Here is a 14,824-nt window from a genome sequence, read left to right as displayed (position 1 = left end):
ATAGGATTCCATTTATATGAAATACCCAAAATAGAAAAATCCCTGGACACAAAAAGCAATTAGTGGTTGCCAGGGGCTGGTGGAGGGAGCGATTGGTGAGTGGATAAAGGGTTTCTTTTGGGGGTGATGGAAAATTCCGGATTGAGTGATGGTTGTGCAACATTTTGCATGTCCTAAATGCCACTGGATGCGCACTTTAATATGGCTTAAAGGGCAAGTTTGATGTTAGATGTATTTTACTACAAAGAGAGCACGAAGGAGGGAAGGAGGGAGAGAAAGCCGAGAAGGAAGGCGCACCTTTTTGATGGGGCACAACAGGCAGCTCATCTTCTATGAGATAGTTGGGCCAAAAAATCCAACTTGATTATGCCTCTGGGCTACCAGTTTATAGGAAAATGGGAAAGGGAAACATTTAACAACTCCATGCAGACGCATTCCGCAAAATAGAAAATGTGGAACCCTAAGGAATAAATCACCAGGTGTCTTTACCATATAAAAGATAAAGGAGGGGGAGTAGGAGGGTGGACAGGCAGAGTGTAAAAGGTTTACAAGACCCATCAGCCAAAAGCAATGTGTGAGTGATGTTTGGATTTTGATTTAAACAAGTTAAGGGTTTTTTTTAAGTCTTAAGGGACATTTGATTACTGACTGGATTTTTTTATGATATTAAGGAAATATTGGTAAGCTCATAGCTGTGATAATGACATTATGGTGATGCAGAAGGAAGATTTTATTTTTAGAAATACATATGGAAGCATTCATGGATGAAAAGATAAGGTTGGGCTTTGTCATAAAGGAATTCAGTACAAGAAAGGGGAAGAAAATGGATGGCAATTTAGAAGAAACAAGATTAGCTGTGAATTGATAATTGCTGGAAGCTGGGTGTTCTAATTTTGCATTAAGTTTGAAAATGTCCATACAAGAAGTATTTTAAAAATATGTTGCTGGGCAACAAACGAAAAGAGGGACCTAAGTCTTGGACATGGGGTAATTTTCTAATGATCAGATCTCTGGTAGATGCTCAAATTAGACCCAGAAATTGTACGACTAAGATTTTTATATTTGCTTTCCATCCTTCCTGCCATATTTGGGAGGGAAATACCATTCTCGTAAAGCAGGGTGGTGTCAAGAAGAACAAAAATAAAAGCATTTTTTGAGTGTTTGCTGCATGCATGTGTTATTTATTTATTTTTTTTAATTTTTAAGGGCACCTGGGTGGCTCAGTTGGTTAAGTGGCCAACCCTTTTCTTTTTTTTTAGTTTTTTAATGTTTATTTATTTTTGATAGAACACAGTAGGGGTGGGGAAAAGAGAGAGAGGGAGATATAGCATCTGAAGCAGGCTCCAGGCTCTGAGCTGTCAGCAGAGAGCCCAACACTGGGCTCAAACCCACGAACCATGAGATCATGACCTGAGCCAAAGTTGGTTGCCCAACCAACTGAGCCAACCAGGTACCCCAGTTTTGCAGTATTTAATGGAAAATTGGAAGTACCTTAAAATGTCCATCCAAAGAAAATGTGCCAGCATCTTTTTATTTTATTTTATTTTTTTATTTATTTAGTTTTTGAGAGGGAGAGAGCACACACAAGCAGGGGAGGGGCAGAGAGAGAGGAGACACAGAATCCAAAGCAGACTCAGGGCTGCTCAACCCCATGAACCATATGATCATGACCTGAGCTGAAGTTGGTCGTCCAACCGACTGAGCCACCCAGGTGCCCCTTAAAAAGCCAACTTATGATTCATAGTCTCACTGTTGGTGAGTTCGAGCCCTGAGTTGGGTTCTGGGCTGACAGCACTGCTCCTGCTTGGGATTCTCTCTCTCTCTAAACAAACAAAGAAACAAACAATTAAAATGTATTTATTTTGAGAGACAGAGCATGAGTGGGGCAGGGGCAGAGAGAGAGAGAATTCCAAGCAGGCTCAGTGCTGTCAGCACAGAAACAGATGCAGGGCTTGAACTCACCAACGGTGAGATCATGACCTGAGTCGAAATCAAGAATTGGTGGTCTAACTGACTAAGCCACCTAGAGGCCCCTGCATGTATTAATTTCTTGTTCACAATCCTCAAACAGCTTCCTATCCCACTCAGATTCAATACAAATTCTTTACCAGTGTCCATGATGTCCAGTATGATTTGGCACCAAATACCATTTTCCCTTCCTGCTGCACGGGCCTCCCCATTATTTTTTTAAAACAGTTGGCACTCTCGTGCCTCAGGGACTTTGCACCCACTGTTCTCACAACCTGGAATATTCTTTCGCCAACTGTGTGGTTCTCTCCTTTATCTCCTTCAAGTCAGACTTTCCCTAGACACTTCCTTAGGTAACACAGGTGTGTGCTCCCACACACATACCACCACTCACCTCTCCTTTATCTCTTTTCACCTGCTTCATTTATATCTTATAGCATTGATCACCCTCCCTGACAAATCACTTGTTGATTGTCTGCCCCCACTGGACTGCAAACTCCGACAGACCTCGGCTTTGCTTTATTCACAAAACAGTGCCTGGCACATAGTAGGTGCTCCCGGATTGGCTGGATCTATTAAACTGCGCCAAGATGTTGGCAGGGCCCCCAAATGCCTTGCGGTGAGAGAAGACTTAGCCCATTCCAGCGGACAGCAGGGACGGCGGGAGGGGGTGTTCCAGAGCTCTTCTGAGGCTCAGATGACTCTTCTTTTCTTGAGAAGAGTGAGATTAGATGAAGGCGCAGCTGAGGGGGTGGCACCGTCTGCTGGGGGAAAAATATCTTGGAAGAAATGACACAAGCAGACGGAGAGTTCAGGGGTCACAAGAATGCTACGGACTCATTGGCTATAGATGGTTCCAGGCTCTTAAATGAATTTAATGAATGAAATTCACTAATGAAAATTAAATGAATTTGTTTCCAGGGGTGAGCTGGCCAATTCACAGATGAATAAGCCATTCCTAGTGGTAAATTATCCACTGGGCAATCATGTGGGGGGAGGAATTGGGCCCTGCTAGCTGTCGAATGTATTTTGAAGACTCTCACACCTGCCCACGGTGACCTCTTCAATTGCTCTATAGGTTGCTGTCTGAAGGAATCTGTGTTTTTCTCTAGAGGAATCCGGGGAGCTAATACCCTCCCCTTTAGCACCCAGGTCAGACAACTCACACTTCAGAGGCTGGGCTTGGTGGGTTAAACTACCCGACGAACTGAATTTCCATATGTCCTAGAAGAGAGCCATGAGCTTATCTGCTTGAGAACCAGCATGGCTGGAGTCACCGAGCTAGGAGAGGGACCCGTGTCTTCTCAGCTGCTCACTTCCTAGAAAGCTGTATGGTAAAATAGCACCTTAGTGATCTGAATATTTAAATCAACAAGGTGGTCCTGCTGATTACAAGATTCCAGTAGGAAATACTTTGGGGAAATCAATAATCCTTAATTTACAGTTTCAAAGATGAAACCCATCTCTATACTTCCAGTTTTTACATGGCAAAGTGTCACCTGACATCAGCCAGTTTCTGAGCTGTGAGCCACCTCGCTGAATATCAGTGTCAGCTAGGCCAAATAACATCTCTTGACTGAGAAGATTCTCTGGCCGGCTTTCAGAGGCAAGGACAGATGGCATTCCGTTGGGGGTGCTCCCAGCTCTTTGTTTTAGCAAATATTGACACTTTTGTGGGACACAGACCCAGATCCTTGTTCTTCCTCCCTCATCTCGGCAATCCCGAAGGCTTGGAGAGAGACAGGTCCATAAAACTGGGTCAGTGCACTTGCCACAATTAAAAAAGACATATATCAAGGAGGGTAATGCTCATGGTGAATCGATGCTTGTAAAAGTCACACACTAGTAAGCAGTAGTCTGTGGTCAGAAATCACTTTCGGACAGAAATGAGAGCGGATAGGTGGGGAAAGGGGAGAAAGTGAAGAAAAAGCCTCTCCAAAAAAAATCCCCATTACTGTGGAAAACGTTTGTTAAGATCCCCAAAATATGTATATAAAAGGGTTTATTGTGAAGTTATAAAAGTGAAAATATAACGATTCATCAGTAGCAAACTGTTCGACTAGATCAAGACACATCCATTTTAGAGGATATTTTGCAGCCTATAAAGATGAAAGTGTGGAGCTATATTTGTTGAATATGGAAGATGTAATCAATAGAAGTGGTTTTTTGAAAAGGTACAAAAACCAATTTGTTACCAAAGCAACTTACCTTTCCAAAATTACAGAACTCACATAAGTTATATAAATCATACAAATTATTTTTATAAAAATTGTACGTGTGTGACAGAGAAAGAAAGAGAGGGAGACACTAAAAAAGTAGTTATCTTTGGGCGGTGGGCTTCTAAGTGATGTTAAGTTCCTGTTTCCTTTCTGTATCATCTGTTTGTGTTGTTTTACTAGGGGCGTAAGTTGCTTCTATCATTTGGAAGCCACAGATCAGCTTCTCCTGTAAAAAGCCTGAGACATTTGCTCGGGCCTTGCTGCAGGGCTGAGGTAAAGGACAAGGGTCCAGTGCAGAGGGAGGGAGTCTGAAGGTAAGACATGGGAACAGGGTAAAAAGCGTTCAAATGGCTGCCAAGCCTCCCGCCCATCTGTCCTTACGGGAACAGGCCTCCTGAGAACCAATGTCAAATCTCTGTTTCAGCATCACCCCATTCCAAACCCTGGCTCTCAGGTTACCGTGAACCCAGTGGTACCCAGAGTCTCCTGATCTTTATTCAGGAAATATCCCTTCTTATACAATAGCAAGAACAATACCAAAATGAAGGCAGATATAAACGCACCTACATTCGTTTTCTAGAACTGCAATGGCAAATTGCCACAGGGAAAGCTCGATGACTTGAAACGGAAATGCGTCTCTCACATGTGGTTCAGAGTGAGATGTCGGAAACCAAGGTCCTGGTAGGACTGTGCTCCCTGTGAAGGTTCCAGGGGAGAATCCTTCTCACCTCTTCTGGCTCCTGGCGGCCCCTGGCACTCCTCGGCTTGTGGAGTCCTTGCTCCGATCCCGGACTCTGTCTTCACACCGCCTCTCCTTCTCTGTGTGTCTGTGTGTCCTTTTCTCTTTCTTATAAGGACACTCTCAGTGGATTCAGGGCTCACCCTAGTCCGGTATGATTTCATCTCCCTCCTCACCTTATTATATCTGCAGAGACCCTATTTCCAACTTAGGTCACAGTCTGAGGTTTGGGGCGGATGTGAATTTTGGGGGGACATAATTAGGCCCTTCTACTATCATAGACAACATCTGTTCAGCAAACAATGACTCAGACTAGAATTTACCTTGTTTTTAAATATTTTATTTATTTTTGAGAGACAGAGACAGTGCAAGTAAGGGAAGGTCAGAGAGAGAGGGAGACACAGAATCTGAAGCAGGCTCCAGGCTCTGAGCTGTCAGCACAGAGCCCGACGTGGGGCCCGAACCCACAAACTGTGAGATTGTGACCTGAGCTGAAGCCGGACGCTTAACTGACTGAGCCACCCAGGCGCCCCTAGAATTTACCTTTTTAAAAAGGAGGCGGAAGGCAGGCAGGGATTGGTGGGAGGCTCAGAAGCGGTTCTCTGTGGCCCAGAAAACCCTGCCTCTGTCTTGAAGTGTGACAGGGTGCTGCCTTGGAATTAAGATCGGATAGAGATTCTGGAGTATGGGACAACAAAACTAGGAATTAGAGAAGACTAGCAAGGACAAAGAAATGCAGGAATGGCTAATGATGTGCTTTCCCAAAGAGAACATTATACCTGCTACCAAAAATATAAATATGCTTGAAGGAGATGATCAAGTAACTGAGAGAATTCAGGGGCTAAATTAATCATCAGTTCAGATAATAAAAAAACACATCAACTTTACTAAATAATGATCAGGGTCGTTGGCCTCAAAACTAGTTTCTTAGTGTAAAAGAGGCACCAAATGGGGCCTCTAGAACCTGGACTTACATTGATTCCCAATCAGGGATTCTTAGGCTTTCTATGTTCTGGATGATCAGTGACTTTCCCCACAACCCAAGTTGTGTGCAGTTTCCCTATCATCAAATCGTGTGAAGTTATAGATTGAGGATTAATGCATTCTGGATTTCATCCAGATGTCATCACCCAGTCACGAGCACCAACAAAAAAATAGTAAGGAAGATGTATCACAAAGCCAGAGAGACACATGTACACGTTCCCCCTTCCATCTGGAGATTTAATTAAGAGGAGAGTGTGTTTTCTTCTTCAAAGCTACATGGTAGTGCTTTTAGGACCGAAGGCCTCACGGTCAAGTGAGAACATGAGTTTGATAGAAACCAAACAGAGCTCCCCATTCATTGCCAAGACTGTCAGAGACATTGACGGCAAGAAGGGAACTCAGAAACCTGTCAGGTTCAAGTCCTCTCTCTGTGCAGGTAAGAGGTTCAAGGTCTAGATACGCAGGGTCCCTCTTCCAAAATGACTTGTGTGGACCTAAACTAGGATTAGAGCCAAGAGTCCCAAGCTTTCTTCATGACATGCTTGGAATGTTCTCACCAAGCAGCATTTCTTAAAAACCTGGACTGTCGGGGTGAAGCGCTACCCTACTTTGAACAAGCCACTCTAGGTTTGCATTAGTGTATGAAGTCACTGTGAGTGGCTAAAATAATAGCTTCAGTCAAAAAGAGCTAGATACCACAGAGGTGCTGAATGAGTGGTTTCTAAATGAACAGAACGCAGAACAAGACCAAAAGGGAGTGTCTCCGCAGATGTGCCAGAGACAGATAGTCTCGTCTTGGAAACACCGTGGGGTCTTACCTTCCAGCTTCCTCTGCTGCTAAGAGTGGCCATGTGGCTGAGTTCTGGCCAATGAAATGTGAGTGTGAGTCATGGGTACCACTTCCAGGCCTGGCCCATAACATCCTCCCCCCACACTTGATCTTCACTCTCTTTCTTCATCCCAAGCTGAATGGAGAAGATGCGGAGGACTGGGAAGAAGACAGAGCCACAGTAAGGAAATGGCCTGAGTCCTCCAATGACCCAAAAAAGTACAAACCCCCCTTATCCCAAACACTTTTTTGAACAGTGAACTAAGAAGTCAACCTTGATTGGGTTTTGGAGGTCATTTATTGGAGTGGTTAGCCACTGTGATTATGTTTGTGTGGGTGGTTAACCAGAACCAGGCTCACAATATTTGAGGGGCTAGGCACTTAGGGCGTGATGGACAGGACCAAGGTTGGCAATGCTAATCCCCTTTGCTCCCAGATGTGGATGGCGCAAATTCATAGATTTCTCACTCCCTGCTGATCAGCCTCACTCTGTCCCCCAGGCCTCTCCTCATAATTCTCTTTCTATTGTCTGTGTGTCTTAAACACACACACACAGCAACTCTGGAACTTTAACCTGAATATAAGAATCCTCATGCACACGACAGAGACAAGGCAGGAGGAAGCAGAGCTCCAGAGATTGTGAGTTCCCTGGCATCAGCCTAGCCTTAAACAAACCTATTTCTTGCATGAAGAGTCTTAGCTTCCCCCAATCAGAGGCATGCGTTTCATTTCTCATAAGCCTGTAAGTTAGAAGCTGAAACTGTGCCTTACATGCAGGATTGGTTACTTTGGCATAATAGATAAAAAGGAAAGAGCATCATACGATTAGGTATCAGTTGATTCATCATCACTAAGACTGGTACCAGATAGCAAAATGAGGCCATTCATAAATCTACTTTGCAGAAGCCTTTGATAAAATGTCTTAACAACTGCAGAGTCATTTAAATTCTAGTGGCTAATATCTATTTGGAAACTAGCTATGCTTAATTCTTCCTTCCAAATGAAATAACTTCTACCTTAATTCATGTCTTGGACTTTTAATTTTTTTTATGTTTATTTATTTTTGAGAGAGAGAGAGAGAGACAGAGAGACAGAGTGAGTGAGGGCATGAGCAGGGGAGAGGCAGAGATAGACACAGCATCTGAAGCAGGCTCCAGGCTCTGGGTTATCAGCACAGAGCCCAACACAGGGATCGAACCCACAAACCATGAGATCTTGACATGAGCTGAAGTTGGAGGCTTAACCAATTGAGCCACCCACATGCCCCTGTATTGGACTTGTAATAGGCTATTTTGCTTAATTCTGGAATTTCTTCTACAAATTTAAATTTCCTGTGGCTAATATTAGCGAAACTTTCAAAAGAAGGACTGCAAATTTCTAACCGGTTTTCTTTTTTGCTGATTCTGGATACTTACAAGGAGTTGCCACAGAAGACAGCAGCTCTTGACCGCTATGTTTTCATAGTAACTATTCTCCATGCCAGGTTGCAATTTTACATTTAAGATTGGGGTAAACTAAATTCGTGTATCTAAGGACCAGGATGTGCTACTGCAATGCTACTTGGTAGTTATAAATTATTCATTGACTATACCACTAACCACACAGCACAATTATAGTTGTATTTTCAGTGTTTCTTTCCAGTTGTCTGATGTCCTCTTCTGACACAGGGTATATCTAGGCTGTGTAACAAATTACCCCAAGATTAGTGGCTGGGAAGAACATTTGTTGTCTCAGAGTTTTTTCTGGGTCAGAATGTGACATTTAGCTACATCTCTGGCTTGAGGGTCTTTCACAAGGTGCAATCGAGAAACTAGAGAGGCTACAGTCATCTCAGACTTCACCTGGGGTAAAATCTGCTTCAAAGCTCATTCAAGAGACTGTTGACAGGCCTCAAGTTCTCACTGGCTACTGGCTGGAGATGCTAATGCTTACCACACAAGCTTGTATATAGGGTACTCACAACATGGCAGCCCTCTCCAAGAAGGAGAGAGTGAGAGATGGACAGAGGAGGTAAGTGCTATGGTCTTAATTTTTGTGTGCCCCCAAAATTCATGGGTTGAAACCCAACCCCCAAGATGATGTTATTAGGGGGCATGACCTTTGGGAGGTGTTTAGGTCATGAGGATGGAACTATCATGGATGAGATTAGTGCCCTTATGAGAGCTGCTGAGAAAGCTCCTTTGGCCCTTCCTCCAAGTAAGGATACAACAAGAAGTCAGCATTTTGCAACCTGGCCAAAACCCACCCATGTTGGCACCTTGGTCTTGGATTCCCAGGTTCTGGAACAATAGACTGATGAATCACCCAGTCCTGTGTTATTTTTTTATAGCAGCCAGAACAAACTCAGCAAGCAATAAAGAAGCCACTGAGTCTTCTTGTAACCTAACCTCAAGGATGACATCCCATCACTTTTGCCATGTTCTATTTGTTAGAAGTAAATCACTAGGTTCAGCCCACACACAAGGCAAGGGGAGCATGGAGAGTCATCTTAGAACCTGCCTACCTCACAGGAATGCCACTTAAGGCACTGCTCTGCAAACTAATCCTGGTGAAAGAGCACCTTTCTTTCCCCTTACCCCAATCTGTTGTACATCAATACTTTTTCAAAATAAATATTCACTTCTAAAAAAAAAAGCATGAAAAAGCAAACCCACTGATCATGTGTTGGGTGTCACATAATGTCAAACTGCTATAAAAACTTCTGAACATTCTTGATTCTATTACTTACCTCATCTGGACAAGGAACAAATCATTTTGTGGACTGGTGCCAGTTTTGGACCATCCTTTGAGTAGCACCAATTTCAAGATTTTAATAAATACAGGTGACTTTTCAAGGCTTTTACAAGACAATCGTTTGCACTTTTCACTTGGCTATTGCTGGATGGTGGGATTCTCGAAGTTTTAAAAAAATCTAACTAGAAGGCATTCCTTCTGATCTCCACCCTCTCTGCAAACCTAAAATAGGGGTCTTTTGTTTTGATTAAAGTCAAGAGTGTGCAGGATTGGTTCTGAGTCTCCTGTTTAAAATTTTACTGCAGGGTCCTTTAGGGACCCTTCTCTTCACCAGTCTGTAAGCAGGAGTTAAGGCACTTTTGAATGAAGCCTTCTGATGGCTAATATGATTATCCACGCACGTATTTATTTATTTTAAAATATTTTTTATTAAGTAATCCCTACACCCAACGTGAGCCTTAAATTCACAACCCTGAGATCACGAGTCGCACGATTCACCAACTGAGCCAGCCAGGTGCCCTCTGTGCACATTTTTGAAGATGAGGGATCAACCCCTTTCCCAACGAATGTTAGGAACTTTGAGGATCCTTCCTGATGCTAGTCTGTTACTCAGATCCCTGAAAACACTTCTTGAGTATAAATCCTCAATTCAACTGAAATACAATTTTTTTTTTTGGAGCTTCAACTCTGTGTACAAGGTTCTGGAAGATAGGATCTTGAAGAAAGCCCCATCCCTGTTCTCTCCTGGCTTAATGGTCATGCATATCTCAATATTTTCACACGTGAGTACATCCTTTCTTTTGTTTCTAAGTGTGTCACACATCTATATCTAACCGCCCTAATGCAATCATAACTCACTGAGCACAAGTACTGATTTCATGTCCTTCAGTCTTCAGCACAGCATCAGGCAATTTAGTGGGTCCTTGTAAAAACTGGAATTAAGCAAACATTAACTGAGCCCAGAACCTGAATCCCCTGCCCAGGGAACTAAGTACTGTGAACAAGGCTTCTGGCCCAAACCTCACTAACCTGGCAATCATCTCCCTTCTTGCCTCTTTCCCATCCCCCAACCCATCGTTCAAGGCTTAAAGCAACTTAAAAAAAATTTTTTTTAACTTTTATTTATTTTTGAGAGACAGAGTTGGGCTGGAGGGGTGCAGAGACAGAGGGAAACACAGCATCCAAAGCTGGCTCCAGGCTCTGAGCTGTTATCACAGGGCCCGACAGGGGCCTTGAACTCACAAACCATGAGATCATGACCTGAGCCAAAGTCAGACACTTAACCTACTGAGCCACCCAGGCACCCCAGAGCAGAAGCAACTTTAAGAAGTCTGCTTCTGTCCACCTGGTTATCAGTGGGAAAAATGAAATCTAGTGTGAACTTTTCACACTGGGCCCAGAAGAGAAAACCATGTTGAGAAAGGGGCTTTTAAAAACAAGTCTTTCTTGCTCAACTCCTTACACAATTGCCAAACCTCAGTTGGTCATCCCCTTCTCTCCCTCCCCACTCCAAGGAAGGGAGTGAGGGTTAGTAAAAGCTACATTTGCAAGGCCCCGTACTGCGTGCCATGTGGGCACAGAAGTGAGCCAAACAGCTGTTTGTTTTTTTATCCTCAATAATATACAATGGGCATATCCTCCACTATAATACAAAGTGGAATGGGCCAAGTGTTGTACTGTGGGAGAACATATGGAGGAAGAGATCAATTCCTAATGGTGAAAATTCAGAGGATAGATCTTTGGGGTAAGCCTGGGAGGCTGGGTAACACAAACTATGGGTAACCCACGCACAGAACACTTCCTATAGCAAGTGCTGTGGTTAGTGGTCTACATGCATCTCATTTATGGTTCATAACAAGTGCTGGGGAAGTGCTTTTAGTAATCCCACTTTACAGTGAGGAAACTGAGGCACATACAGGAATTTGTCCAAGATCCAAGCTCATAAGCAGGGGAGTGGAGGATTTGAACTCATACAGAGTAGTTCTAGGTGCTCTTAACCTCACTTAAGGAACAAAGGAGACCACATGGAAAGGTCTAGCAGTGTGCAGGGCTTGCTAAGGAAACAGTGAAGAGTTGTGAGGCTGGAGCACAGAGCCTGGAGGGGTAAGGTGGGGGGTGGGGAGGAACAAGGGTTTGGATGGAGTGCTGCTTGATCTCAATGGCACCTGCGGAATCTATACGTAAAATTCTGGGCTTTACAAAGAATATTTCATCTGACTTCACCACATCCCTATTGGACAGGTACTATTATCCCCATTTTACAGATAAGAGAACTGAGGTACAGACAAGCTAACTTATTCAAGGTCACACGACTGACTGGCTGATCTTGGGGCCAGAATATGAAATCAAGGGTAATACTCCCAAACCCATTGTACCAGCCCAGTGTTCTCATGTGGGTGGAAGCCCTTTGCATGCTGCCGAGCGTCTCTGCTTTCCCCCTAGTTTACATATCCTGTCTCTTTCCACCCACCTTACTCCTGCCCCCCTACCCCCACCCCGCACATTCAGCTACAGCAGCCAGGCCCACGGGCACTGGGTTGGGGCCACCCGGTGGCCAGAACCACCTCTGCTCCCAGAAAGCTTTGCGTTCCCCGGGAATAAAGAACCTTTGAGCTGGGGAGCGCCGCCCCATGCGGGCCCCTCCCACGGGCGCGAGCCCGGGGCGGCCGTGGGCGTGTCCCCAGCGGCTGCGCCCGCGGCCCGGGGCGGAGCCTAGATGGGGGGCGGGGCCTGGTCTCAGCTCCCGGCTGCGGGGATACCCGGCGGGTTGGCTTTTCGGGCAGGTGGCTCCTCTTTCGTCGGTCCTGAGCCCCAGGCACGGCGCCGGCTGCCGAGGGAGCGTCTTTGTACCCAGCCCCGGGAGCCCGCGACGGCCCCTGCGCGCCCGCGTCCATTGTTTTCGCTTCTCGGTCTCTTCCGGGCAGGTGCCCACAGAGCTCGGGGCCCGCACGTGCCAAAGCGGCGGCCGCAGCAGCGCAGGGACCCGCGGGCGCCGGCAGGGGCGTCTCGGGGCACGCTGCGGGAGATGAAGTACCTGAAGCCTTGGTGGTCGGACGGCGGCGGCCTCCTGCACCTCACCATTCTGCTGAGTTTGGCGGGGCTCCACCTGGACCTGGACCTGGACCTGGACCTCTACCTGCTGCTCCCGCCGCCCACCCTGCTCTGGGATGAGCTGCTGCTCGCCAGCGACCCGACGAGCTCTGCCTACGCACTCAGCCCCTTCCCAGCCTCGGGAGTCTGGGGGCGCGCGGACCAGTTGCACCCCAAAGGTCGCGAGCCGGACCCCGCGTGGGAGCCCGCCGGCCGGCTGCTCCGGGAAGTGCGCGCGCTGGGGGTCCCCTTCATCCCGCGCACCCGGGTGGATGCGTGGCTGGTGCACAGCGTGGCGGCTGGGGAAGCCGACGGGGCCCACGGGCTGCTCGGCGCCGCCGCCGCAGCCTCCGCCGGGGGAGTCGGCGCCAGCGTGGACGACAGTAGCCAGGCTGCGCCGGGGCATGGCGGGGACCCCCGAGTGGCTGCCAGTAGTCCCTTGGCCGCCGGGGAAGAGGAGAAGGCACCGGCAGAACTGACGGCTCAAGTGCTGGACGCCGCAGCGAGCCAGGTAATCGGAGAACCGGGACTCGGGCACGGTGCTGGGGAAGCTGGCCGGGGGCCCTGGAGCGTTGTGACGGACCCAGGAAAGAGCACACATCCGCTCTTCTTCCACCCTCGGCCCCTGGGTGGTTGCAGTTTCGAGACCACTCTCGCCTCCCCTTTTTGTGAATCCAAACAAAAGCTGTTAGTGCTGTCGCTGTGGTTTTTGGGTTTTTGAGAAAGAAGTGGGTGAAATCGTCAGTATGTTTGTAGGGGATACCTTTCCTGTGTATGATGGCTGTCAAGGCCAGCTCGGGGCAGTGGAACGAAGATGGTCTTCGTTCAATACCTCGTGTACACGGAGATGTGTTTTTCCGGAACCTCTTTCCAACCGAGGGGGATCCAAAAGTGGCCTTGGCCACCTCGAGGACACAATTCTCTTTAGAACTCACGCTCCCGCCTAACGTGATGGCCCCTGCCCAGATTTTAACCCAGTTGTAGTTCAATTTTGCTGCTTCCCTGAATTAAGAAGCCATGGTTAGTAACCAGTCCCAGGGCAGTTGGCAGACGGTCCCCCTGTCCTAACCATCCCGGCGACTAAAAACCCTCCTCCCTCCTGGAACATGTGTGACTTCTTATTAGATTAAGAAAGCCGTACCGTGCCCATCACCTGGTGACTTAAGTGCTCTTTGGTTTATGAGTTCAGATCCTTTGGGTTAACTTCCTTTAGAAACAGAGTTCACCAAGCTGGATTGATGGAGATTTATCTGTGTGGTGCTCCCACTAGCTGCTGGAGTCTAAGGACACTTAGTACCAATTTTCACAGAACCACCTTGCCCAAAGCTCCTTCAAAGGGGCTTTTTCAATGACCTCTTGGCCCAAATCTCAGGGTTAACATTTGGTATCGATCAACAGGTGTTCCCAGGAGGTTTTTGTGGCGTGCAATCTCACGCACAGTGGGAACTGGGGTAGACTGGTCTGTTTGCTGCTCTTCAGAATTGCCCTATTTGTGTAGGCAGTTGCCAGACGAGCTTCTCCACCCTCTCCTGGAGGGGTCATTGTGCCAAAGTGCCTGTGATTCACTGTTATGCAGATCCGATCCCTTCCTCTTCCTGAGGCCGGAACTAATGGGATGGGAGTTAGAACGAGTCTGGGTGGGCTCCTGTCGAAAACAGAAAGTGTAAGGTTCTTCCCACCCGCTCCTCCAGGCTGGGCCTTCACTTGAACCCTCTGCCTCCTAAGGGGTGGTGCGTGGGGCACCCCCGCCTTTCCTGATTCTGTAGTGGGGGTGGGGAGAGAAACCCAGTGCTCCATGCTGTAGCAGATGGCACCCTCCCCTCCCCCCCGGTTAATATCAGCCGCCTTGCAACGCAAACCGGGACCCGGAGGGAGGTGAAGCTCTTGCTCTGCGCCTTTCCCAGCATTGCCTTGTTTAGTCTAGGCAAACCTGCATTAGGGAAAGCTGTGGGGGGCCAAGGCTTGGCCGCACCTCCACAGAGGCCTTGAGCCCAGCTTTCCTAGCGGGGAGAATGATGTTCATATGGGGCCATCCTGGGGCTGCTTTCCCCAGCCAGCACGTGCTGGACCGAGGCGGGGCTGGGGTGCCCCGGTGATGTTCATTCCAGCGGTGATGTTCATTCCAGCGATGTTCATCCCGGTGATGATCAATCAGGTGTTGAACACCTTTTGTTTTCACAGCCAATTCGCCTTGATTAGTAATGCCTTTTAAAAACAAAAAGAAAACATGAGCTTCTATTTGGTTGTAAATTTGTATGTAGT

The 14,824-nt window shown here is 47.0% G+C and overlaps 1 protein-coding gene across 1 annotated transcript in view; it reads left to right on the top strand.

Annotated features, from left to right (window-relative positions):
* The first annotated feature begins 12,215 nt into the window (after nucleotides 1-12,215).
* The window catches only part of NFE2L3 (nuclear factor, erythroid 2 like 3), a 30,632-nt gene continuing 28,023 nt past the window's right edge, over nucleotides 12,216-14,824 (top strand). The window contains exon 1 of the mRNA XM_029926143.1: nucleotides 12,216-13,073. Within this exon, the coding sequence (XP_029782003.1) occupies nucleotides 12,498-13,073 (576 nt within the window). The 5' untranslated portion in view covers nucleotides 12,216-12,497. The remainder of the gene's footprint in view (nucleotides 13,074-14,824) is intronic.

This window comes from Suricata suricatta, chromosome 2, assembly GCF_006229205.1.
Source record: "Suricata suricatta isolate VVHF042 chromosome 2, meerkat_22Aug2017_6uvM2_HiC, whole genome shotgun sequence".
Taxonomy (NCBI): domain Eukaryota; kingdom Metazoa; phylum Chordata; class Mammalia; order Carnivora; family Herpestidae; genus Suricata; species Suricata suricatta.
The sequence above is the reverse complement of the archived record's forward strand: the minus strand, read 5'-3'. Positions and strand labels throughout refer to the sequence as shown.